Source organism: Aricia agestis, chromosome 4, assembly GCF_905147365.1.
Source record: "Aricia agestis chromosome 4, ilAriAges1.1, whole genome shotgun sequence".
Lineage (NCBI taxonomy): Eukaryota > Metazoa > Arthropoda > Insecta > Lepidoptera > Lycaenidae > Aricia > Aricia agestis.
Genome location: NC_056409.1, coordinates 12563807 through 12590954, shown reverse-complemented (window position 1 = coordinate 12590954; position 27148 = coordinate 12563807). Strand labels below are relative to the sequence as shown.

Genomic DNA, 27148 nt, shown 5'->3' with positions numbered 1-27148 from the left:
GAAAAGATATTTACGCGGCAGAAATTCTGCGACTCACAACTAACAAATTACGCACGTTTGGATTCACCCTAACAAAATTTAAACATAGTTATAAAAATAATGTTATTATCAACGATAAGTATATCGTTATTTTCTGGTATGCGACGTTGCCAGTTCGATGCGACACATTTCGATAATGTTCATACTGGAATTCTGTGGGTAACATTTAGATAATATTATAGGTCTGAAAATAACGTATATGATATTTTTATCGTTTTTTTTCGGTATGCGACGTTGTCAGTTCGACGCGACACCATCCGTTCATGTTCGTAGATGTACGAAATCTTTCATTCGCAGCCCAACTTCCGACTTCCGAGCACCAGAGTTATTTCAAGAGATTTGTGCTTACCTACTTTTTAAGGTTCCGTAGTCAACAAGGAACTTATAGTTTCGGTCTGTTGGTCCATCTGGCTGTCTGTCTGTCCGTCTGTCTGTCCGCGGTTTTGCTCAGAGACTATAGGGCCTATAAAGCCGTAATTAGGCATGAATGCACATTATTAATAATGCCGACAAAATGGTATATAAAATCTTAAAAATATAAATTTTTTGGTACCTTCCCTATTTTACAATTCAAGCCAGGATAAAATTTTTTGCGTCCACCCCACCATTGTCGTTGGATAGATTTTTAGGGTTCTATACCCAAAGGGTAAAAACGGAACCCTAACGACAGACAGACGGGCAGACATCAAAGTCTCAGTAGAGTCTTTGATGTCTGTCCATCCATCTGTCTGTCTGTCTGTCTGTCTGTCTGTCTCCAGACTGTAGGTATCTCAAGAACTGTTAGAGCTAAACTTCTAATATTTTCCCAGATTGTGTATTTCAGTTACCGCTATAACAACAAAATATACTAAAACAAATTAAAGTTCATATTTAAAAATATTAAAATTGTTTAAGTACAGAAATAATCTCTATTAGGCTGTTTGGTGACTTTCGACGTGATGATGCATGGTGTGATGGGTGGTGTGATGGTAGTGATGATGATGATGATGAAAATAATTTACATAGTAGTATAATATGCTTTCGGTTTTTAAAACAACGCCGGAACCCCCAAACTTTTATCTATAAGGAATCAGATTTCTCTTAGTATCTTTGGAACCATAGCATACCTTGGTGCAAAATCTTACTTATTGGTAGCATATGCTTAGGATACTTCTCTTTAAATCAAAATTCTCACATTAACATGGAAATGTAAAAAAATATATCCAATGATTATGGATATTTTTGAAGGACATTTCGTACCGACTAATGTAGCACTTTGAAACATATACCAAATGAAAGGGAAAAATCTCTAGACCATGGCTATGGAGGGTACATTAAGGAGAACTATCTTATATGGGGGATATTTGAAAAAGTGTCCAGCTGTACGCAGTTAACAGTTGAAAAATCCTCTAAGAGTGGCACTAGCTGCAGCAAAGGGTATGGAATGAATGTTGGTGTTGGTGACAAAATATAAATTGAAGTATATTAAAATATAACCTAAAATAGCTGACACCTATCCATCTACACTCCATAACCATGGCCCATGGGAGAAAAAAGTTAACGAGGGTAGAAGGTAATAAAAAAATAAAAATAAAAAATAACCTGCATTATTGATTAAATTTGTAGTGTTGCTGGTAAGGAATAATTTCTCAAAAGTAATCGTATATGGTAAACTTGAGGAAAGTATCGTGTTTTAGTAAATTGTTTAATACTTTAAAGAAATGTATGAGAAAACAATAGAACCTTAAAAATCTAACCTTTCCTGGATTTTATAGTATATAATAACTTTGGAGAAATTATTTTTAATTAGCAATACTAGCGAATAGTGCAATAATACAGACTGTTTTATTTTTTCAAAAAAGAAAAAAAATCATTCTGTATTGTAACATTTACCGTTATTAATATTAACTTTTAGGCTGGCCGCACACAGCCGGAATGTCTCTCTGACTTAATAATCGGAAATTCATAATCTGAATTTCGGCACCTTGCCTCACACTTATCTTGAAAATTGAGATTGATCAGTAGTCTCGTGATTCCCGATACATATAAACGTTTATGGAAGAAGAATCGCATTGATTTTTACTCTATATAATAATAAAAAAGAAATGCAAACGCAAATACTGGGTTTATCCTTTAACCTCTCGAATACCGGGATGTCAAAATTCTATCGAGCCTCCAATACTGAGTTCTGTGTCCCATATACAAGCGGGCGGCTATTGGGCGTTTTTCAACGCTTATTAAAATTTAAGGTTAAATTTTCCGTGTCAGACATCACACCAACCAACAGGTCGCAAGTCGCAACACGTCCAAAGATTAGCCGCTTGCAGTTTCAACTGAAATAATTCATAATCTGATTCAGTATGTGTGTGTCGCTCTATTAAAATGTATGGGAATACGCGCGTTATGAAATCATAATCTTAAATATTCCGATCCGGAATTCAGAACGCTCGTCAGTATCATTCTTACAGATCGATCTGAGAAATTCATAATCTGAAATAATCAAAATGTGTGTGGAGCATACTGATACTATATGGCATTCCGGGCTTTCTGAATTAATAATATGAATTCAGATTAACATTCCGGCTGTGTGAGGCCGGCCTTAAAGTTATTTACTAGTATCGGGTAAATTTTCATACCGTTATTGACAGCTCTTTCTTTGAGTAGCAGTAACGTTACGAAAAAATAACGATATTTAAAGCCCTGATAATGATTGTTCCAAGCACAGAATACAATCATGGTTCCAAGATAGTTTCGCCATTTGCCAGGCAAAATTTGGTCTGTACTCTTCGATCACTAATATACAAGATACAGAAAATCTGTCGCCGAATAAAGTTTAAAAAAGTATACATTTATCTAAAATCAACCTTAATAATAGTTATTAAAGATCTTTTTATTATTTATATATATATAGATTATATATATATATATATATATATATATATATATATATATATATATATATATATATATATATATATATATATATATATATATATATATATATATATATATATATATATATATATATATATATATATATATATATATATATATATATATATATATATATATATATATATATATATACTAGCTGTTGCCCGCGACTTCGTCCGCGTGGACTTCAGTTTATAGCGCGCGATGTCAACAAAATTGGTGTCAAAAGCTTTTATAAAAAAACCCTGGTACCCCTTAAATCAATACAGCTGTGCAGTGTGCACACAATAAGTATTTCATTTTTTTATATTAAACTTTATATTTTATGCCAAATTTTAAAGCTTATTTAGCCCTCCAATTACACAACTTTACCCATAAACTATTTATCATTGATAGATTTAAGGTTACGTCACTGCACAGATAAAGTACTGAGTTATTTAATACCGTAGAATAGATATAACAATCGAAAAAAATCGAAACTTAAATGTAAGATGATACCACGTCTTATAGAAAGACTTTTGAGCAAGCGTCAGCGCGATGTAGAAGACGCACGGCGCCATCTATTATGAATTGTTGGAACTAACTTAATTTGAACAAATTTACGCATTTTCACCCCCTTACAACCCTTTTTTTCAGTAAAAAAGTAGCCTATGTCCTTTCTCAGGCTTTAGACTATCTGTATACAAAATTTCATTACAATCGGTTCGGAAGTTTTGGCGTTTGGCGTGAAAGCGAGACTGACAGACAGACAGACAGACAGAGATACTTTTGGCGTTTGGCGTGAAAGCGAGACTGACAGACAGACAGACAGACAGAGATACTTTCGCATTTATAATATTAGTATAGATTATGTGCACACTGCATAGCTGTTTTTGGGTATTTTGATTAATTAAGGGCCGCGCTACACCGGAAGCACTTACCAGGGTTTTAAAAAGTTTTTAAATTTGACACAAATTTTGTTGACACCGCGCGCTATAAACTAAAGTCCTAGTTATGAATAAAAACAATATGATATAGTAAAGTAGGTATGATTAGTTCTGTTACAATAATAAAGTAAAAATTAAAACGCCATCTGTTTTCATATATTAGAATTAAAATGTCTCCTCGGCATCGTAAATTGTAATTAATCAAAGTGAGAAAATTTCCCGCTCATTTAGCAGTAAAGTGTCACTATCACAAAAAAGAACACATTACTTGGAATGTCACTATCACAAAGGATCACCAAAGTAAAGAAAGTTCTCGCGCACGTAGCCACAAAGATAGATATAACGATAATATAATTTTTTCCGTGCTCTGAAATGCGACAGGATGGAATGACATATCAGTTGGTTGTCAAATCTAATGTCAAATACATATTGAGATTGCGTTCAGAATTTAACTTAAGATTTATAATTTAATTTGTCTTTATTATTATTGATTTATCTTTCGATTTCTATATAGTCTTATTAAAAAAATAATCGGACAGAGTAACAACTTAAGTTAGCTAAAATAAAAAAATAATCGGACAGAGTAACAACTGAAGTTAGCTAAAATTGTGTTTATTTATGTACTATGTATTTTGAGACTATGCAATTTTGTCGCGTTCGCGATTCACTTTCACTTTTGTTGAGTTTCAGAACGCGATATTAGGTCCTCCAACGCGCACGCGAATTTGAACTTTATGCAGCGGTAATAAATTACAAATTGACTCTCCATTTTATTTAGAAAACGTTTGTATGGGAAATAGAAAAATGCTGTTTTGAGGATTTTCCCGGCAATTATTCGAATTTTTCTCACCTTTTAAACCTTCCCTAGACCTCCACGAATAATTCAAGACCAAGATAAGATAAATCCGTTCAGCCGTTCTCGAGTTTTAGCGAGACTAACGAACAGCAATTGATTTTTATATATATACTAGATGTCCCGCGCGGCTTCGCCCGCGTAAATTAGGAATTTTACAGAAATCGTACATTTTCCCATAAAAAATATTTTCCCCGTTTTTCCCGCATTTTCCTGAGTTTCTTCGGTCGTATTAGTCTTAGCGAGATAATATATTATATAATATAGCCTATAGTCTTACTCGATAAATGATCAATCTAACACTGAGATAAGTTTTTAAATCGGACCTGTAGTTCCTGAGATTGACGCGTTCAAGCAACATACTCTTCAATGTTATTATATTAGGTAGGTATAGATTTTTTTTATCTATGGACGCTTCACACCACGTCAGTCTGGCCCCGTGGTAAGTACCTGATGGACTTGTGTTACAGGTACCAGACAACGGAAATATATTTAATACTTTTATACTATACATATATTTAAGATTTTTATTATATGATACACATATTTAATACACATCCATGACCCAGGAACTTTGAAAACTTTTTGTTCCGTCGGCGGGATTTGAACCCGCAACCTCCGGCTTGAGCTACCAACGCGCTCACCACTGAGCCACAGAGGTCGCCAAACTATTTTTAGAAATAAAAAAATTACAAATTGACTCTCCATTTTATTTAGAAAACGTTTGTATGGGAAATAGAAAAATGCTGTTTTGAGGATTTTCCCGGCAATTATTCGAATTTTTCTCACCTTTTAAACCTTCCCTAGACCTCCACGAATAATTCAAGACCAAGATAAGATAAATCCGTTCAGCCGTTCTCGAGTTTTAGCGAGACTAACGAACAGCAATTGATTTTTATATATATAGATACAATATATTGGGATAAAATTAATACTTACCGGAAATATGAAATTCCATCCTTTTTTTGCGTTTTAAACGTATGATTTTTACAATTGTTGAACGAGCACTGGGACATGTTTCTCAGCGGAGCGTTCGAGCACTACTAAATCGAAAGTCCACCAGAATGTTGCGTTTGGTGCTCTTTTAGTGAGGTCGTTTTTTGCCGCGGACTGTGTATCTTGTATATTAGTGATCGAAGTCTGTACTCTGTTATTTTGACAATGGGGAAGATTTCATAGTCAGAGGGCGCCACGCGTATGATCTATTTACATTCTATGGTTCAGAGCGGTTCATACGAAATATTTTTATATAACGTTTACCTGTGCCACGTTTACCTGTCTGATGTTTACCTGTGCAATGTATTGTACCTGGAAATTAAATCGGCTCAAAGAAGAATTAAAGAAGAGGGGTGCTTCCTGTAGTGGAAGAAAGGCAGACCTTGTAGAGAGGTTAGTAAATAAAAGTAAATAAATTACTACAGTACTTTATATTTTCTTGGTGAATGTTTTTACTGATTAACATTAAACTCTTGACCATAATTCTATGAACCTTTATTCACTTCGTTTATTATTGTTTGTGAAAAACAAGTTCTAAGCTATCTTCTGCTTTTGTAGGTTTAAGAAGCGTATGATAGAAATTTTAACTTCACTGATAAATCATGTCCCTCAGAACCAGTACAAACCGAAGTTATGGTCATACCAAAAGACGATTATTATAAAGATATAAACAGCAATACCCCATTGCCACCATTAAATAAACATCAAATACAAGAGTATTTTGGAGAGTGAGTATATTAATTCATTTAATAAACTTTTTGTACCTATAAAAGATCATTTTTCATAATCAGGAAAAAAGTTTGCTGTGTTACTCTACTTACTTAATTTTAATTCTTTCAGATGCAGTCAATCATTAATAAAGGGGAAAAGTTTATACTTATATATACGAGAATAGATACCTTCTTATATTAAGAGCTGTCTCGATAAATGATTTTACATAATATATAAAAGGTTTTTGTAAAGCAGCAATGAAAAAAACTATGAGGTTAATATTAAATTATACAAAAATGGTATATTAGAAGAGACTAATTGTGAATGAACAGCCGGATCTGGAGTTAATTCACATTGCAATCATGTTGCTATTGTGTTGTTTGGTACAGTTGATATGATTGAACATAAAACTGTAGTAGGTATTAGAGGAAGTGTCCACTCAAAAGCTATAGAGTTTTCATCGCCCGAAGAAAAAATATTCTTCCTCACCTCTGAAAGCACAAAATTTACCATACAAAAGAATTAGAAGAAAAGTTTTATAATAATTTTCTGTAAAATGATGTCCACAAAATCGTAAATATGAAGATTGCGATTTCGCCAATTCTGGCCGTTTTATTGCTTTAGCCCACAACCTTTTCCTATTTTTATCTTTTGGGAACAAAAGATAACCATTTTCCTTGCATCCCGGCACTGCACACTTTGTCATTTTTATTAGATTTATTATAAAAACGTCAAAAAGATCTCAAATGTAACGATGCACAGATAGGCATAGCGGATCATAGGAATCGCGACACCTAGCGGAGAAAAATGGCAAAAATCTTCCCCATTCGTTTCCAGCTCCCAATAAATAAATAAAAAAAAATTGACAATTGTTTTTTTTATTTCAAAGAAGTGGAAGCAGGAAGAGTTCGAAGTTCATCTGTGTGTTTTGGTTTTTATTTTTTGTTACTTTAAAATCAAAATATGCATTATATAATGTATTTTAAAGACTATAAATTATAGAACAAAATTATTTTCAATTATGTGTACCACACCACCGGCTCCGCCGCCTCCGCCGCCGCCCCCGCCACTGCCAACTCAGGTTTCTCCTAGTCCAAAACCAATTTCAAGCTCAGGTGATATTACACCACCTTCAACAACATTAGATGTTTGTCAGTGGGCACTATCCGAACCCCAATTGCGGGAAGTATGCTCTAGAAACAATATTTGTTTGGATGTTAAACCATATCTATACAAATACAAAGATTTCAAACCCATTATTCAAGTTGGCCCAACTTGTGGACTTGTGGCTTTATCAATGTTGTTAAATGGTGCCGTCACCTCTGATGAACTATTTAATATTACAAAGATGGAAGGATTCAGTAACAATGGTGAAATGTTTAGTTGCAATAATATGGCTAAGCTTGCAGATAAAGCAATAAGTTTAGCTGAATTTGATAATGTACGATTTCATGTTAAAGAAGGTGGTTTGTTCAGCGAAGATACTGTGATTGACTTATTAAATGGAGCTGCTTTGTTAGTGGCGTATCCTTTTTTAAAATGTTACCTGTCATTGCATCAACAAGTTTTACTAATGAGTAATGTCTAAACTTACGCTAATATTAGCTTTGGTTGTCTTAACTGCCAAAGCCGTAAAGTATGAAAATTATTTAAATATTTATGTAAATATTTTCTGAGACAAAAGATTGCTAGCAAAGGTATTTCTTGTCTGCATTTTATTATAATGTTTTATGCTTTTATTGGTAAAGTTACTGCTCAGTAAACTAAAAGTATAAGTTCTAATTCAATCAGAGTACATCTCATTATGAAAATAAACCTCATAACATATCCATTTATTATGTACATTGAATTTAGTCAACCTCTACAGCACAAGACTCTTAAGACCTGTTTCACCACTTTCTGATAAAGTGCCAGATTGTCCATACTTGATCTGTCAAGTTAATTGGTGGATAGCCTTATCAGGAAGTGCTGAAACAGGCCCTTAGTGTAGGGGTTGTGCGCCTTATTGTTGTAATATCTGTATCATATCTATCTTTTATTTTGTATCATTTTCTTATTATGTATTTACTGAGACAATAAACTATTATTATTATTATATAAATCATAAAAAGAACCTTGTATAATTTTTTCACCATTGGGGACCAAGAATACTTCCATTTCACTTACTTTATTCCCAGCAATCAAACAGCTATAGAGGTATCTAGGCCACTATAGCTTTCCCACGGGCAAACTTGTTAACACTATTGATCAATTCATCAGTGCATCAGCTTATCATCTGTACCTACTTCATTGTGCCTACAACTCTACCCAGTCTTTTTATATCCTAAAATTTAACCTTAACCTTAAAAATACAGCTATGATGCAGATTGTAATCATGCCCCATGTGAAAGAAAGGGTCACACTGCTCATTGGGCATTAATTTGTGGTGTTATAATTGTGTCAGAAGTTTCAGAGGGGGAATACACTTCTGATCCCAATAATGTGTATGTGTTGAGTAGACATGGCAAATCGAAGTACTTGTCTGCTTGGAAGCTGGATGCCCTGGCAAAGAGTAATCAAAATTTGTGGGAGTTTTCTCCTAAAAAGAAAGAGGATGGCATGCTCTATGTATTGCCAGAAGGTGGAATTGGAGGTAAAGATGGATTGAGAGATCAGTTTTTGATATTTTATGGTTTGTAATTTATAAGTGTTGATGTTTTTAAATAAATGTATTTAATGTTCATTTGTGTTTTCATAATTCATTCATTTTTATAACACAAAATAATTTTCAACAAAGAATAATAGAATAAAATATATTTTATAAAGGACAAAATACTGCCACTGCTGTCCAAATAAAACATTGTATTCAATGCAAAAAATTTATTTGTACAATAAATACAAATTATAATTGCAAATGATGTTAAAATAAGAAATCTCAAGAACATATCAAAATAAATTGTATCCTTTGTAATGAGTTAATGACTGAAAATAAGAATAACTAAATGTCCTGTCACCTGTGTCATTGCACCACCATCTATTGAAATCATTGAACATAAAGCTTTGTACTACACATTCATTCAATATAAAATAAATTTAATTAAAATAAACAAAGAATTTATTCATTCATTATATTGAAATAACAATCCATTAAAATGTTACATTGACTGTATATATTGTATTAAATACCTTATATATAATACACATACAAACTACTTTACTGCATTAATCAAATTTCTTATCAAGTCAGCAGTTATGAGATCAAAAAATCATAACTTACTATAGGAATATATTAATGATTAGCTCATCGCAAAAATAATTAGCACTTAAGACTAGTTCACTAATAATAATATTGGAAATTTTACAGACTGCTCAGTGGCAGTAATAAATAATAACACGAGAAGACTGATAATTCTTTTCAGCCTGCAACACTGTTACAACATTTATGACTCTTCACAATGTTGTTGGTTGAGTGTATTTTTGCTGGATACTTTTTATTTAAAGTCGATCTCAATTCTCAAATGAATATAATTTGTTGTATTCTCGGCGTAGTGACGTTGTATGAGTAGCTTAGACTCAATTCACACTGGGGCAGAGTCGAAGTGACGCGTCAAGCTTTCGCCAAAACATATTCATCTCTATTATTTTTATTATATTATTTAAGTACAAATTTCTGCTATGAAAATATGGATGGGTCGATGAACAAATGCGCGGGTCGATGCGAGTTCCCATATATGCGTAGCTGAAATTTTTACTTAAAAATTTGAACAATAGAGATGAACATGTGGTAGGCAAAAAATGGGACGCGTCGCGACGCACCGACTCTGCCCCAGTGTGAGTTGAGACTTGCTATGTACAGTAATTAGTACAAAACACTAAACAGTATTACTACACCTAAGAATACAATAATAAGCGCGCCTATTCGACAAAATTCTACTTATGAGGTTCTCTCAATTTAGTAATTAAACTCATCAACTCAAGTTCAGTTCTGTTTCTACATCAAACTAAATCCGTAATATTAAATATAAATAATAAAAATTAAACAATGATTTATTGAAATTAAATAGAATATAACTCTGAACAACACATCTTTACTATGTTTCTATTTAGCTCATAAAAGAATTTTAATTTTTAATAATGAAAAAAAAAGAAACATGTTATGATGATGATGTTTTTCTTCACTTAAAAATCAGTCGCGGGACTTTAACCACCAAACATCATTGTTTGACATCAACTAATGCCAGCATACAGTTCTACAAGGCTCATTAGACGCGAGTCCAAAATTAGAACTAACCCTGCCATATTAGCTACAGTGTCACTAGAGAGACAGCTGATTCGTACTCATCAGTTTCAAGTATAATTTTGCATTTTTTTTTTATTTCAGTTATAGCTGCTTTCCCGCGTCCACGACGGTTTATAGACTGAGGTTTACCTATTCACTAACGATTGATTGATAAACGTCAAAATATTAACCAATCAATAATGCTGTTGAATACTTAAATAAACTCATGTCAAAACCTCAAAAACTGGGCGTAGCCCATTAAGGTCACCCAAGTGCCAGTCGATTCTTATAGATCTGTATGTAGGCAGTAGATGAAGTTTTTTTTCAATTTACTACAGGCACTGGCCTCACATGAAAGAGTTCCAACCATTTAAATAAGCCGTATTTTTTTTAGTTTTAAACGTAGAACCTATGACACATTTTAATCTAACGACTTTACTACTATAGAATTCCCCATGTTAAACAAAAGGCCACTAAAACTAAAATTTAGTTAGTTCGTTGTTTTTGCTGTGATAACGCAAACCAAAAAATTTCCCTAAGCACACGACATTTAATTATCAAAAATTTAATTTTAGTAGATACTAATTCTAGCATATTTAATTTTAACATTAAGATTATCAAATCATTTTAAAAAAAAAAGGAGGTCTATAATGATGGGGAATATTTGAACAAAATTTTGAGGCCTAAAAAGGCTGTAACAACGAGCTGCCTGCAATTATGATATTACACTATTTATTACATGGTTTGATACTTATCCGTAACTTAGTTTTATGTTACATTTTAAATACAATAACTATTGTCCATTATTGTGACATGTAAAGTTTACATTGCAGTGTCTTCCAAAAATTAAATTCTTAGTGCATTCTACATAAAACCGTAATTGGTCTGTGGGAATTCTAAAAAAAAAATATATTCATTGCTTTTCAAAATTAAGATACAAATCGGCCTGCATAAAATAAAATGTTATTTACCTTATTAAAATATAATATCATTGCTTGAATGCAATAATTAACTATTTATGTTGAAAATAATAATCAGTTCTTTTATTCAGAGTATTGAGTATAAGATAACAGTTTACGCTACAGGGTGAACTGTCGTCAAGACAGTTCACCGTAATATAACCCAAAGTAAATAAGATTTGGCACTTTAAAATGCAACTTAATTTTATAGTAAAATCTGGAAGAGCACCACATGTCTACACCATAATATAATAACTATTGATTATAAGAATTATTATGAGCATAAATTCAAGCCACTATTCTATTTTAAATAACAAATTGTATTACTAAGGATTGTTAAGTCGCTAAGTAAACATTAGCCCATTTTTATTGATAAAAATATTTACTCCACGCGTACGCTAATCCATGTTGCGTTGCCAACGCCATATTAATCAGTTAAAACGTGGAATAAATAATATAATAGGGCCCTAAGCGTGTTTACACACGGCGCCGCAGCGGCAGCGTTTTTCGCCGCCGCGGCGGCGCCGTGTGTAACGGCAAATAGAAACACAAGGATGAGTAATGGAGCGGCACCGCTGCCGCCGCGACGTGTGTGTAAACAGCCTAACAGTTTGAGAGGCCTACCTAATAATAATAATCAGAGTAATAAAAGTTTTCCAATATTTTATTAGCATGATACGCGTCAAAGTATTTTCAAAGTACTGAACAAGGTAGGCAATATTTTGATGTTGACGAGGGCGTTGTTTAAGAGTTGACGACAGTAAAAACTGTGGTACCTATACTTTAATACATTTCTGACAATACTTTAGAAAATAAGTACCATTAGGGAAATTGATTCATAGGCAAATGGCGAGCCTATATTAATTGGTCAGATAATGTCAAGTCAATGTTGATGAATTAAATCTGTCGGTGGGACTCGCCACAACCAGACCGAATTACGTAAGATCGCCAAATGTCAATTGTCTATGAATCGATTTATCTGGTAGTACTTACATAGCATTGCAGTCGAAATTACTCTACGAAAACATATTCAGACTTAAGCCTACTAGTCGTTGAATAATAGACATTGGCTCGGAAACCACGTTATATCATCGAACCGACGTTGTAATACTGTTTGCTACTGACATTTGATACATAAACGTTTATGCTATGATACAAAAAGCTATTGCTTTCACACGAAAATAATCTTGCACATATAAAAAATACAAAACATTAGCAACCGCACCGTTGACTTAAAAAAACCACATTCACGAATCACAGACTAAAAACTCTCACCCACAAACCTACATTGATATGTGCTTACTAGATTTCACAAGATTCAGTTTGCTCTTGCACCGAGTACCGAGTACCGACTACCGACCTCTCTACAGTCCTAAGTCTAACTGATATCGATATAATATGACAAAAAATAGACACAAAAAATACAGGACGCCAGCGTGGAACATAAGAATGTGCTGCATGCGATACTTTTGTAACAAATAGGTATGAGTAGCGAAACTTTACAGTTACCCCACAATCGTTGTCTAACACATAGGTATAAAAAATGATGTTGTAACTAAAATCATTTTTGTTCTATTTTTTATCATAATGTTTATGTTATACAAATGTCACGAACCATAGATATATTGAGTACACAATACACATTTATTTCTAAATACGAATCTAACAACTTCTAATGACTAAGTGATTATTGAGCCTTTATTATGTATATTGGAGTAATGATAATAAATATAATATAAACGCAGGTTTCTAACATTGCGATAATATCGATAAAACAATTTTGTTAAACCACCATCTAAGATAATTTGGAAAAATCCAAAATACATAACAAAAGCCATACATGCCATGGCAGCTAAAGTACAGTAAGTAAAATATCGGGTAAAATATAAATAAGTCGGAAAAGGGAGAAATTATATTTCTCCGTTTGCATCAGCAATTATTACATTCACAGAGCGCCATATTAAATCGCTACTATATCATAATATGGCGGTGATATATTTGGCGCTACCTCGAGCCTCGTAGCGGCGCGCGGCGCTCCTAATACTAGGGTCTAAAAGCCACGAGGACATCAAACGAGCTAATCGCGGAATTCCGTGGAGGGAGCAAAATTCAGCACAAGCTCTAAGTTTCAGGCGGTGCGAGCGGCGCGCCGCACGTGGCGACCGGGAACGTTTTCACGTGCGTCTGCCACTGCGTCGACAGCTGGAAGAACTTCACGCCGTTCCATTCCGTGCCGTCGATGTATACTGTAATATAAAAAAAAAACTTTTTAATTTGAACACTGCAATTTATAGGACATTTTTAATTTATAGGACATTCAAATCAAGGTATTGTTGCGTTACAATTTGTGTGTGAGCGTGCGTATGTACGCTCGGGCATGTAAGCTAACATTTGGGCGTGTCAACGTACGTACTGCGTATACGCTCAAAAGCGTTCGCGTATCTGACGATAATTTGTTTTCGTTTGTGGTCATGTGTGCGGTAATCACTTCTTATATGTCATATTTATAATTTTCGTAGTAAAAAACTCGAGCTCTACTATAATTATCAGGATATTTACCTCTGAGCGGGGAGTTGTGCGAGCCCTTGGCGGAGCAGATGAGCCGCGCGACGCCGTCGACGGTCTGCGCGCGCCCCGGCTCCGTCTCGCCGCTTTTCTCTTTCTTTTTACCCAGCCGCATTACTGTCACACAACATATTATTCAATTATGTTAAAATATGTTTCCCTGTGAATTAATGTAAAAATTAGGAGATGGTAGTAGCTAAAATGTATCTAAATTCTTGGCTGATGAGTGCTCATATTTTGAACAAATTTGAAAAATGTAGTCTTTTTTAAAGTCGGGAAATTTTTGGCATACTAGTATGACACTGGACAGTCCACAAAATAAATATATTTGCATTCCGTTTAATTATAATTTTAGAAAGTTTGTCACCTGCAAAAAGGACATGCTTACTTTTTTGTTTTTTCTCCTTTGTGAGGTAGGTAATGGAGAGATGCGCGTTGTTCCGCGTTATCACGAGAGCTCGGAAGGAGGCCTTCAACGTAACTTTACCCCCGCCCTCCGCTTCCGAGCAGCGAGCAGGTGGGACCTGTTAAATTTTCATGGTTGTATGTTTATTTAACTTAAATCTATATATATAAAACTCAAAGGTGACTGACTGATTGACATAGTGATCTATCAACGCACAGCCCAAACCGCTGGACGGATCGGGCTGAAATTTGGCATGCAGGTAGATGTTATGACGTAGGCATCCGCTAAGAAAGGATTTTGATAAATTCCAACCCCAAGGGGTTCAAATAGGGGATGAAAGTTTGTATATAATAAATAATATTTTCCCAACTGGACCAAAAGGAGGGTTAATTTTTCGAGAGCATGTATTTATTATTTATATAAGTATAATTGTTTGGAACGCTCTGCAGCCTGAATGGCTTGAAGGATTTTAGCTTGAGAGGTGTCACTCTCACAGTAAACGAGAATCCAATTCTCGTTTACTGTGAGAGTGAGAACATAATATGAAAAAAAAGTAAAAAATACACAAAACCGCCGCGCTGCCTTATTTTTTACTTTTCTAAATTGCCGTTTTTTCTTATTTAAGATAACTTTGACTACGACAGTTATAAATGTGACCAACCAGCCAGTAGTCCAGCTGCAGCTCCTGCGGCTCGGCGCGCGGCGGCAGCAGGTCGGGCGCGGGCGTGGCCGGAGGCGAGGGCCGCGCCGGTGGAGACCCGCCCTCTTCCAGCTCCAGCGACGACGGACCGCCTTCTCCGCAACCTACACGCACCTCCTACAGAAAAATATAGAATAACAATGTTAAATTTTACATAATACTGTAACATTGTCTCTACTTATCATACAGGATAGAGTGCAGAGACAAACCAGTCATTAAAAATATATATCCACAGCCGAACATAGAACATCCTCCTATTTGGAAGTCGGTTAAAAAAGGTATTGGTACCTTGCAGGGTTAAATGTGCACGGGCGGAATATTATTTATGACGTTATGGTTTGGGTAGATTTTCATACACCAGCTGTCAGCTGAGCCTATAGATAGTCCCTCAAGGTAGTAAGGTTAAATATTTACCGCAATAAATGGAATGAAAGTTTGACTGGAATCCTCGTCCCCGGACTTATCCCGGTACGCGATCATCGCTTCGCCGATTGGCACATTGTTCACGGGGCCGACGCTGTTCAGATATCTGGGACAAAAGTTATAAAAAAATATTATTACACTAATTAAATAAACAAAAATGTTTGAAAATTAACGTATTTTTTAATGAGAAATATTTTAAAGTTAAATATGATAAATAAATATGAGTTGAAAACTTGTAAAATTTTATATCAGTAGAAATGTGTTATTTTGGTATAGCCACTAAGTTTAAACAGCAGATGCAATCACGTAAAAAATCTTGTATCTATAATATTCAAAAGTACCAACATAATATGTAAGTATTCTCTTCTGAAAGTTGACTCCTTACTAAAAGCAGCGCGTATTTAATAATAATGATGGCGGTGATACCTGGCGATCCTGGAGGACATTTCGGCGACGTCGGCGAGCGGCGATTCGGTGAGCCGCTCGCACAGCCCCGCCCACGACTCCGCCCCGAACAGCGCCGCGTACGCCGCGTCCGAGCCGCACAGGTATCGCGCCACCGTGTGCGGACCTAGTTGTATAATACATCGTGTTAGGGTTAATAATTCAGACCGCAACGTGAAGCGTAGATCATAGATGCATTTCTACATTTGTACTGAAATGACAGATATCAAATCCATACAAATTTAGAAATACATCTACGCGTCGCGTGGCGGTCTGAATTGACCCATCAATAATAGTATTGGATCCGGCCGTAAAATCCTGCAGTACCTCTAATTAAGTTTAATGTTCATGAGATAAATGCATAATTTGTTTGAATATTTTTTTCAGTAAATTTTACACCATTTGAAAGAAAATGACGAGACAAAATAAGGTATAAATGGTTGCCAGCTCTAAGTCGGCCGCAACCTAGGGTTGCCAGCCCGTAAACAGATATAGTTCATCATCAAAATTGAAGCATCAATTTTTTTAATAATTTTGATACAATATTTAAGTTTTATGCATTTGTGCATGAATATCCATGGTTGCCAGTTGCACGATAGCCGCAAACTGGGGTTGCCATCACTTTTGTTTAAGACAAATGTTCAGGCCTACAATTATTATGCTTGGGAGAATTTGAGGACGTCGAGAACCCGCAAGATTGCAATTTTTATTTAACAGGCGTTTTTATTTTTATGCGTAGTGTCCTGTCATTCCTTCTTAGTTCTTATTTTTCCATTGAATACACGCAAGTTTGTATTACGGGCTTTCATTTTACTCAATTAGAGGTACTTGCGGCTACTTTTAACAAGGCAACCCAACATTAATCCATTCTATACGTTCTAAAGATTATTTTAAAATATATTTGATCGAAAAAAACGATTCATGCAGGATTTTACGGTCGGATCTTAGGATATAACGGCCGCACTCACAGACATTTATTTAATTAAACTTCAAATTAATGAAGATTTTGACAGATAATGTGGGGCTTATGTCAAAGTCTTCATTGTGTTACAGTTAAGCACCAGTTAAGTAATTAAATATTCGTCTCTGAGTGCGGCAGTAAATGATCTATAATAATCGACGACAGATTCCTGGGTTTGATGAAGATGTACCGCAGCTTAAAAATTTTAGAAATCAATAATGAGAAGTAACGCATGATTTTAAATACAAAGCCTACAATGCGTGTAACAGCATAATATAATTGGTCAGTTTAGATGCCTCTGATTCTTTGCCGATCTTGTTATTAGAGTAAATGAAGAAAAATATTATGTTACTATTTTTTCTATTGAATTGTAAATCAATGTTTTATTCATTTATTCTGTTACGAGATATTTAAGTCTTCCATTTTATTTTTACTAGGAACAAACGCTACAAAAAGCTACTAAACTGATATAATACCCACCTAATGGCACAATATAGAAGCGTGCGGGGGGCGGGTCGTGCGGGCGACGCGACGCGAGCTCGACGTGCGCTCGCAGCGCCGCCGCCGTCGCCGCCTCCCCGCCGCACACGCAGATACGGAACGGCCGCCTGCCGCCTCTGTACAATTACATGCTCCCTTATCAATAACAATATTTGCTTATTTTAAATATTTACATTTTAGACCTATAGGCTACAATGGTGGATAAAATTACTATCATATGTGGCACAAACACTTATAAAAAGGTATTAAATCGAAAGTAATGAAGAAATATATTTTTAACTACAGGATTAGTGGATGAGCCTTTGGGCTTCAATACGTGATCTGGGAGTAACCCTGGATTCCAAGCTGAATTTTAATGAACATATCGACGGGATTGTAGCTAAAGCTTACAAACAACTGGGAACAATTATTCGTATAGGTCAACCTTTTAAACGCGTAGAAACGTTTAAGCTGTTGAATAATGCTTATGTTCGAAGTGTTCTTGAGTTCGCGAGTGTTGTTTGGAATCCGGATTATGCTTTTAACATCAAACGTATTGAAAGGGTCCAATTAAAATTTTTGAAGACACTAGATTTTAGGTCTGGCTCACGGTCTACTGACCATCTTGAGAGTGCAGCAAGACATAATATTCAACGACTAGCTGTTGCCCGCGACTTCGTCCGCGTTAGCATAGTAGATCACATCCCAAGTATTATTTATTGTACAAAAATATTTGAAATATACAGAATTGACTTTCCTACGATTTTATTATATATATAGATGTTCCGCGCGGCTTCGCTTGGGTAATTTAGGAATTTCACGCAACCATATATTGCAGCAAAAAATAGCCTATGTCCCTTCACGTGGTCTATTCTTCATGTTTGCCAAATAACATAAAAATTGCTCCAGTAGTTCATAAGATAATAAGTAATTTCATATAATTTCCCCCGTTTTTTCAACATTTTCATCTATTTCTTCGCTAATATTAGTCTTAGCGTGATAAAATATAGCCTATATAGCCTTCCTCGACAAATGGGCTATCTAACACTGAAAGAATTTTTTAAATCGGACCAGTAGTTCCTGAGATTAGCGCGTTCAAATAAGCCCTTTCATATAATTTCCCACGTTTTTTCCACATTTTCCTCTTTTTCTTAGTTCCTATTAGTTTTATCGTGATAAAATATAGCCTATAACCTACCTCGATGAATGGGCTATCTAACATTGAAAGAATTTTTTAAATCGGATAAGTAGTTTCTGAGATTAGCGCGTTCAAATAAGCCCTTTCATATAATTTCCCCCGTTTGATCCACATTTTCCTCTATTTCTTTGCTCCTATTAGTCCTACCGTGTTAAAATATAGCCTTTAGCCCACCTCGATGAATGGTCTATCTAACATTGAAAGAATTTTTCAAATCGGATAAGTAGTTCCTGAGATTAGCGCGTTCAAATAAGCCCTTTTAAATAATTTCCCCCCGTTTTTTCCACATTTTCCTCTATTTCTTAGCTCCTATTATACTTAGCGTGATAAAATATAGCCTATAGCCTTCCTCGATAAATGGGCTATCCAACAGTAGAAGAATTTTTCAAATCGGATCAGTAGTTCCTGAGATTAGCGCGTTTAAACAAACACACAAACTCTTTCCAATTATAATATTAGTATAGATTAGACTTAAGGCGTACATATCTAGATAGTGTGTTTCTTTTCAAAATTCTACATAGTTCCATTAATTCCTCAAATCTCTTAAGCAAAATTTATTTAAAAGTCCCGCGACCATCTTCATGTAGTATAGACACGTTTTATGTCCCGCCCTATCATACAAACTATGCGAGAAATACCTTCTTCAGGCGATCATGTTCCTACTACAATAGTAATCTAAATTCTGTTGATATTTTTTCAAATAATTTAAGACAATTCAAAAGAGAATTAAATGAGGTAATATTTGGTTCATGATGTGTAGGTTCTAGGATACATTTTGTATGATTTGTCTGTTTACAAACGGCTTCGGCATTTTATAAACCTATAGCGTTATACAAATTGCCGAAGGCAGATTGTAAATTGTCGTCAATTTATAAAATGTTTTATGACATTAGTAGCGCGGTTTATGATTTGCCGCGGCATTTTTCTCGCGTTAGTTCTTTATTAAACCAAGCGTGGCGCTGCTCATCAAAACAGTAAACATGGCGGAGTGTTGTGAAAGTGCGGGATCAAAACAAATTGAAAACTTAAGTAATTCGAGTGTTAATACGCAGAATATGCAAGAAATGAATAGTTTTAAGGACACTTTTAATACTGAACTAAGTAAATTTTATGAAACGCGCACGGGAGCAGTAAAAACACCGTGGACAAAACAAAAAATTTTGGAGGTTATCCATCATGTTAAAAGTGCTGAGGTGGCCATCAATTCTGGTGTCCGACGGACTGCCGCGGAGTATTATTGGAGTTCGAGGTATGATGTCATGAATATTGGTGGTTCAGATTACCTGATTTTAAAAAAGGAAAATCATGATAGCCCAACTGTTCGCGTCGTACCTTTGGAGGAGTATTATGATATTCTCACAGATATTCATAAAAGTTGTGGGCATGGTGGTCGTATCAAAATTCAATACAAACTAAAAGACAAATTTGTAATTGTAAGAAAAGCAATTGATTTATTTGTGTCACTTTGTCCTGTCTGCCAATCCAAACGCAATATACCAAAAAAAGGTATAGTTACCAAACCTATACTGTCAAAAGATTTTAATGAGAGAGGCCAAGTTGACTTAATAGACTTTCAATCAGCAGCAGATGGTAAATTTAAATGGTTACTCAACTATCAAGACCATGCTACTAAGTTTGTTCATCTTAGACCACTTTCTTCAAAACAAGCGAGTGAGGTTGCACTCGAATTACTTAAAATCTTTTTAGAATTCGGAGCACCATACATTTTACAGAGTGATAACGGTCGAGAGTTCACTGCCAAAATCATTGCGGAAATGATGAAAATGTGGCCTGATTGTAAAATTATACACGGTACTCCTCGTCATCCTCAAACCCAGGGCAGCGTAGAACGTAGCAATCAAGATGTCGAGAATATGCTTCGGGCGTGGATGAGAGATAATAATTCGACCAATTGGTCAATTGGCTGCTTCTTCGTACAATATAGCAAAAATAATTCATTTCACAGAATTCTAGGAAGATCACCATTTCGGGCTCTATTTGGTTGCGAGCCTAAATCCGGCCTACAATCTTCTAATGTTCCCAGTGGTATTTTTAATCATATAAATTCAGAAGAACAACTACAACAGATTTGTAATATGGAGCAAGCAGTCACTGAGAATGGTTTGGAAATGCTTTCGGAACATCAGTTAGAAATGGAACAAATAGTTGAAATCCAGATACCTGAAGTTCATGAGTTACAGCAAGTGAATGATAATCTGAATGCATCTTTACATAAAGATTGTTCCACTATAGTAACGATTACTGAAAATATGAATTCCAGATTACACCCTAGAAAATTCTGACAAAAATCCAACTCTGCTTTTAACAACCACTGCCGACGAAAGTAATGAAACCTCCGATTTCAATTACCTACAAAATGATGCTCCCGAAAATCCGGTACCGATTGCAGCCAAAAAAGTCGTGATATTATCCGAAGAGGTAGTGGTAAATTCAAATAAACATAATTCAACTCAACTTCAGTCAAGTTCTGCCTACAAAACTATTGAATCTAATGAAACATTTGATTTGTGTTGTGTAGTTTGCAAGAAGGGAACTAGTGGAGCACATAGCTGCTATTCCTGTTTGAAAGCAGTTCACGCTATTTGCGGTATATGCGATGATGATGAAGGGTATGGTTCAAAAATTTTATGTTTTGTTTGTAAAAACGAACTTCAAATTCGAAAAGGAAGGGAAGAAGCATTCCAAGGCATGAAACGAGCTGCTGTAAAAATGATTTCTCATACTGCTAAAAAGCTGCCTGCTCTAGATATCGGGAACAGTACTTTTCTAAATGTTCCGAAAATTGACAGAGGACCCATGGATGATCAAAATATAATGGGAAAAATAACTGACATGAGGAATGGGGTTTACCAAGTAGGTACAAGATTTGGTGTGATTAAAAACTGGTTTTCACGACAAGAACTGCAAATATCAAACAACGAATATCTAGCAGAAGTTCCACAGACTGCGATATCGTTAAGAGAAGCAGTTTCTAAGGAGTCTTTGTTTGGTGGACAAGGTTTCCACAAATGTTCCTGTAAACCCGCAAAAACTCAGTGCAACACTAATCGTTGCGCTTGTTTTAAAAAAAATACTTTGTGGTTCTAAATGTCATTCCAGTTTAAGCTGTATCAATAAATAAGGTTTAAATAGATGATAGATATTATATTCAGTTACAAATTAGTAAACTGCGTTGAGCTACTTAGTACCATCGAGGAAATTGATTCCCAGGCAGTTGACAGACCAACGTCATTTGTTTCAATGTTAATTGTGATCTGCCGACTGGGCTTAAGACGTAAAGTGACCAAACTACGTAGGTGCCCCATCTGCCTAGGAATCAACTTCTCTGATAGTACCTTATATGAAAGACTGTTATAGTTAACTGAGTATTCTTCTACCTCACATTTTATCTGAAAGATAGATAATGACCTAAATGTTTCAAGTTTATTTTTCCCCTTACATTTTATGTGAAAATTAGATATTAAGTTAAATGTCTGTTAGACTGCTTTTTTTATTGTTGTTTAATAATTTGTCCAAAGTGCCATTTTAAAACCGAAACGCGTACTAAACGCAATGCGAAGCGTCTCTTCACGTCATGTTGTTACGCTTTGTAGAATATTAACTCTATCTCCGCTAAGCAAAATACAAAATATGTTATGAAAGATTAATGATAATATGTGTGTGACAACGCGCGTATTCGAATTTGACGTGTTGCGTCTCTTTGCGTCGCGCTGAGTGTGTTTGATTCATAGTAGGTTATAAGAATTTTTATTAACCTTGACTTTTCGATTTTGAGTATTTTTACTGGACTGATTTTTAGAAGTAGAGTAGGACCTAAGTCAAAGAAAAAAATATATTATGGCTGATTTAGATTTAAGTTTTTTGTTACCTACCTTTTTCGAATTTTGTTCTTGTTGAATTCAAAATTTTGAAAATTTTTATAAGACTCAATATAAGGTAAGATTAGAATATCTAAGTACAAAGAAAAAATACTCTATAATATATATGATGTTAAAGACAATTACTATAGTTTTATTACTTGTTTTGCTCTTTTAGATTATAAAAAAATATTTAAAGGTACCTAGTTAGACTAACTAGGTATTACCTTAGTTAAAAAATATATGCTGGAAGTCCAAAGTGTGAGAATGAGTCCTAAAACTTATAAAATAAATTACTGGAAATGTAAATTTTTTTTCTTCTTCAAATCATGGTCACCTTAGGACAACTATCACGTTTACATTGACACTGTCGAATACGCTTACAATCTGACTTCGGCAATTTGTATAACGCGTCATGTTTATAAAATGCCGAAGCCGTTTGTAAACAGACAAATTATACAAATGGCCTGCGACATATATATTGTATTAGTTGTATTTTTTGGAGTGTTAATATTTTGTATTGTTGTTATGGTAGTTTAGGTCTAGTTGTAGTTAAAACGTTTATAAATATTTGTTAAAGACTGTTTGTTACCTAAATAAACAAATAAAAAAAAAAATATATTATAAGCTTTTATAGTTTTGAAGTATTTTTCTACGTTTTATAATAACTTTTAAATTATAATTCTACGGACTACACGTGTAAGCACAATTTTTTTTTATTACTCGGTTAGTTCATAATAGTTACTTTATGAAAATGAAATATTATAACTAAACTAAATTAATTAAGTTCAGTAAATGAAATTAGAACACGTACTGTTTAGCAGCGCGCGCCATGAGCGTTTGCAGCAGGGGGCGTGCGTCGGGCACGAGCGGCGCGGGCGCGAGCGCGACGGGCACAGCCAGCGCGGCGAACACGCGCGCGAGCGACGCGGGCGCCACCGCCGCCACCTCCGGCACCGGGCCCTCCTCGCCGAGCGCGCGGGCCACCGCCTCCGCCATCGTACGCCGAGGCTGCACACAACGTACATTTTATAACCATTACATTAACGAAACCCTAATATTAAATATCAAATATATAACTTATCTAATAAGTACACCAGAAAGCTCAATTATTTTAAGCACTACGGGTATCAATTAAGCGATTTTAAAATGAAAATTCAACTACGTCCTAGTATAACAGATAGCTTGAATATGTGTTACAAAACCTACCTCAAGTGTAGTAGGGCTGAGCGCGGGCAGATCGTGCGCAGAGAGCGGGCGGTCGGCGCTGATGACGAGGGAGTTCTTCTTGCGCGCCGCCGCCGCCGCGGGCGTTAGGTTGCCGCCGCTCGTCGCGCTCCGGAACAGCCGCGACCGCTTGTCCTCGTGCTGGACATGTGAAAAAAAGTCTGTAATTACTCATCCACACTGAATATTATAAATGCGAAAGTGGTTCTGTCTTTCTGTCTATTACTTCTTCACGTCCAAACCGTTGAATTGATTTCGCTGAAATTTGGTATGAAGATACTTATAGTCCCGAGAAAGGACTTAGGATACTTTTTATCCCGGCAAAATGTACGGCTCCCGCGCGATAACAACATTTTTGCGCAACGGAGTTGCGAGGATCATCTGGTCTACCATATTATAAAACTCTATGTTTTAGAAAAAAAAAAACTTAGTAGATACTTTAATTGTGACACCATGCTTATGATGCTCGCTAATTTGATTATACATTTTAATCATCTCAATATTGCTAGTCTGGCTACCTTGGTCTCATTGGGCGGCGAGCTAGACACGCTGGCACCGGAAACGGGCGCGTCGAGCGTGGCGTCGCCGTCGCTGTTGCCGTCGCTGCCGCGCTCGTCCGTGCGCACCGCCTCAGACTCTGTACGTACATACCTCTTTACACTACGTACAACATCGGACAACTTAACTTTTTATATATTCTATTCTAGCAATAACAACCGTACTCAGAGACATTTAATTATGATTAACCTTCAATTTAATGAAGATTTTGACAGATAATGTATGGGGCTTTTGTCTAAGTTTTTAATTACGAAACTATACAATCAAGTAATTAATTATCGACTCTGAGTGCGGCAGTAAGTATGAGGTAAACCTAACTTTTTTATAGGATGCATCCATATCGTCAAGCCAAATTACAGAACACAGTAAGTAAGTACATTAAAATTAGCATATTTTGGATTTACTTAGAAGATAAAAAAGGAGTTTACTTAGAAGAGAATATAAAATACATAAAACATATACAATACACAAACTTATCTTATGATTAATTAAATTTTTAAATAAATTTAAATACATACATACTTAAATGTAAAATTATAGTTTGTGCGTTTTAAGATGATATGGGTGACACATTATAATTGACAATAGTAGGGAAGTTACCTAAGAAAATTAATCGATAATTTAAAAATATCGAATCGCTTCGTAAAGGAATTGCAAACGAAATTATCGATTTCGTACTGACGTTTCAGAGTGGCGCCGGCGATTTAAAATGGCAGCACTTTTATCGATTTGATTTCGATTCAACAGTGTCAATCTCTATTGGCATAAGTTCCATTTCATGCATCTGACATTTTTCAAATATTTTCGTAACAATAATTTTCACAGTTAAAATTTATAATTTTATATTAATAAGTTAGCATTTAGCAACTTTTCATTTTTATTCATTTACAATTATAGGAAACATTTGTTTTTGTAGATGATATATAATTTATTACATTTTGATTTTTTTTTGTTTTCTTGTAAAAAAAACCCGTAGCAAGGAATATGAGAAGTGTCACCCATATCATCTTAAAACGCACAAACTATAATTAATGTTTAGTTATTAATATGCTTTTATTAAATTATTCTCTGTTGCAATAATAAAAAAATGAATCTTCTTATTAAGTACTTAATAAATTAATACATTGTTTAAAAATTTTAACATTCATATTAAAATGGTTTTCTTTATAACAGTAAATTTGAAAAGTAAGTATAAGAACAAACACAAAGAAACAAATATAAGCTTTCAAAAGGCATAGAAAGAACAGAAACAATAGTAACAGATACAATAATACAAGAAGACAAGAAATATGAAAAATGTTTGCAAGCCTCGAAAGATAAACAATGTATGCAAGCAAAACAGAAAAAGATCGGACCATCAGCTCAAAAAAGAGCTATTACATTTGCAAATAGGTTGAAGGCTACAATCGAATATAAACGTGTCAGGCTGTTCTCAAAACAATTTCAATAAAAAATGTTGAATTGAGATTTGTGAATTAGCTTTAATGAGTACCTTGGATTAATCCTAATTTATTCATTTTATACTGTACTCATGTATTAACAGAGACATTTATTATCGGCATAGAAAAGCAAACATTATGATGCATTTATACGCAGCTTTTTGACAGGAATTTTATCTATTCAACAGCGTTGTTGATCGGTTTAAGTTTTGGCAGTAGCCAATCAAAAGAGCTAGTAAATATATTCTTATCATAAAACCTGAAAAACTGCATTAGTAGCGTCTTTTTTAACTGATGGTCCGGTACAATCGCACACGTGGGCGTTACGGGTTACCTGCGAGTGAGGGCGGGGCTGGCGCGTCGCGCGCGCGTCGCTCAGCGTCTGCGGTGAGGCTGGCGTGCCGCGTCACTGCGCATGCGACAGGCGTTACGGGCCAAGCGGACGCGCACGTGTTACTTTTTTTAATTTATTCATGACGTCGAGCAGCGGTGGCCAACTTTTATACTAAAGATTGTAGCAATGGTTGGCCACCCCTTGTGTATGAGTTTGACTATGAAAAGTGATTTTATGACTTGTGTATGTCGTGACTCGTGACAATTGAAGTTAATTACTTGAAGTGCTACTTTTATGAATGGTAGTGTAAAAAGTGATTAGAACTTTATGAAAAGGATATTTCAATTAATGTTTTTTATTCAAAAAAGACGATGAAAATCTGAATCTTAAATTAGTAAACATTTTTTGTCATTTAAAAATTTATGATAGTAAAATTCTAAAAATTAATAAAACAGTTTATTTGGAATCAATTTTGTTTATTTAGATTGTGAACATTCATACACTTATCATAGTATTCGTATAATACACACGTGTTCCGTTTGACCCATACATGCAACTAAACTAGGCACACAGCTTATAACAAAATCACAAACATATTCAACATATTATGAGACAATATAGTTTGTCTTTTGACCTCTCAAAATTTACATGTAACATAATTGCAAAACATAATAAAAGCGCTCACAAGATACAAATTATGGAAAGGGTTCCGTAGTTTTGAGTTTAAACTGAAATGTTACATTTTTAAAGCACCTTACTTGTAAGTAAGCACTAAAAAGCAGGAGGCCTACTACGAAACCGTTGTGGGACTCCAACAATCGAATGAGTCACCACGTGACACGTTCTACCCTAACAACGTCATTATTTAACGTTTGTTAAG

At 35.0% G+C, this 27148-nt stretch overlaps 2 protein-coding genes and 1 long non-coding RNA gene across 5 annotated transcripts in view; 2 read left to right on the top strand and 1 right to left on the bottom strand.

Annotated features, from left to right (window-relative positions):
* The first annotated feature begins 6055 nt into the window (after positions 1–6055).
* LOC121725912 lies at positions 6056–6597 on the top strand. The gene is made up of 3 exons (XR_006035460.1): positions 6056–6120; positions 6286–6455; positions 6568–6597. It is a non-coding gene; the product is annotated as an uncharacterized LOC121725912 (long non-coding RNA).
* A 744-nt stretch (positions 6598–7341) lies between these two features.
* LOC121725907 (UPF0692 protein CG33108) lies at positions 7342–9160 on the top strand. Its single transcript, XM_042113082.1, has 2 exons — positions 7342–7962; positions 8793–9160. The coding sequence occupies exons 1-2, from the start codon at positions 7460–7462 to the stop codon at positions 9115–9117; spliced, it is 828 nt and encodes a 275-aa protein (XP_041969016.1). The 5' UTR covers positions 7342–7459; the 3' UTR covers positions 9118–9160.
* Positions 9161–12164: 3004 nt separating this feature from the next.
* LOC121725894 (phosphofurin acidic cluster sorting protein 1) overlaps positions 12165–27148 on the bottom strand; it is a 111937-nt gene continuing 96953 nt past the window's right edge. For 2 of the 3 annotated variants that reach the window (XM_042113061.1, XM_042113063.1), the window contains 11 exons: positions 26269–26343; positions 24456–24574; positions 23920–24078; positions 23525–23721; positions 17635–17771; positions 16176–16320; positions 15741–15855; positions 15288–15443; positions 14609–14744; positions 14215–14337; positions 12165–13901 (listed from right to left, as the gene is read on the bottom strand). In XM_042113061.1, coding sequence (XP_041968995.1) covers positions 13777–13901; positions 14215–14337; positions 14609–14744; positions 15288–15443; positions 15741–15855; positions 16176–16320; positions 17635–17771; positions 23525–23721; positions 23920–24078; positions 24456–24574; positions 26269–26343 — 1487 coding nt within the window. In that variant the 3' untranslated portion in view covers positions 12165–13776. The remainder of the gene's footprint in view (positions 13902–14214; positions 14338–14608; positions 14745–15287; positions 15444–15740; positions 15856–16175; positions 16321–17634; positions 17772–23524; positions 23722–23919; positions 24079–24455; positions 24575–26268; positions 26344–27148) is intronic. The other variant, XM_042113062.1, reaches the window with a different exon arrangement.

Coding starts and splice junctions, on each gene's coding strand:
- LOC121725907 (XM_042113082.1), top strand. CDS start 7,460: ATGTGTACCACACCACCGGCTCCGCCGCCTCCGCCGCCGCCCCCGCCA. Junction 7,963..8,792: donor GGAGCTGCTTTGTTAGTGGC/GTATCCTTTTTT, acceptor TTAAAAATACAG/CTATGATGCAGATTGTAATC.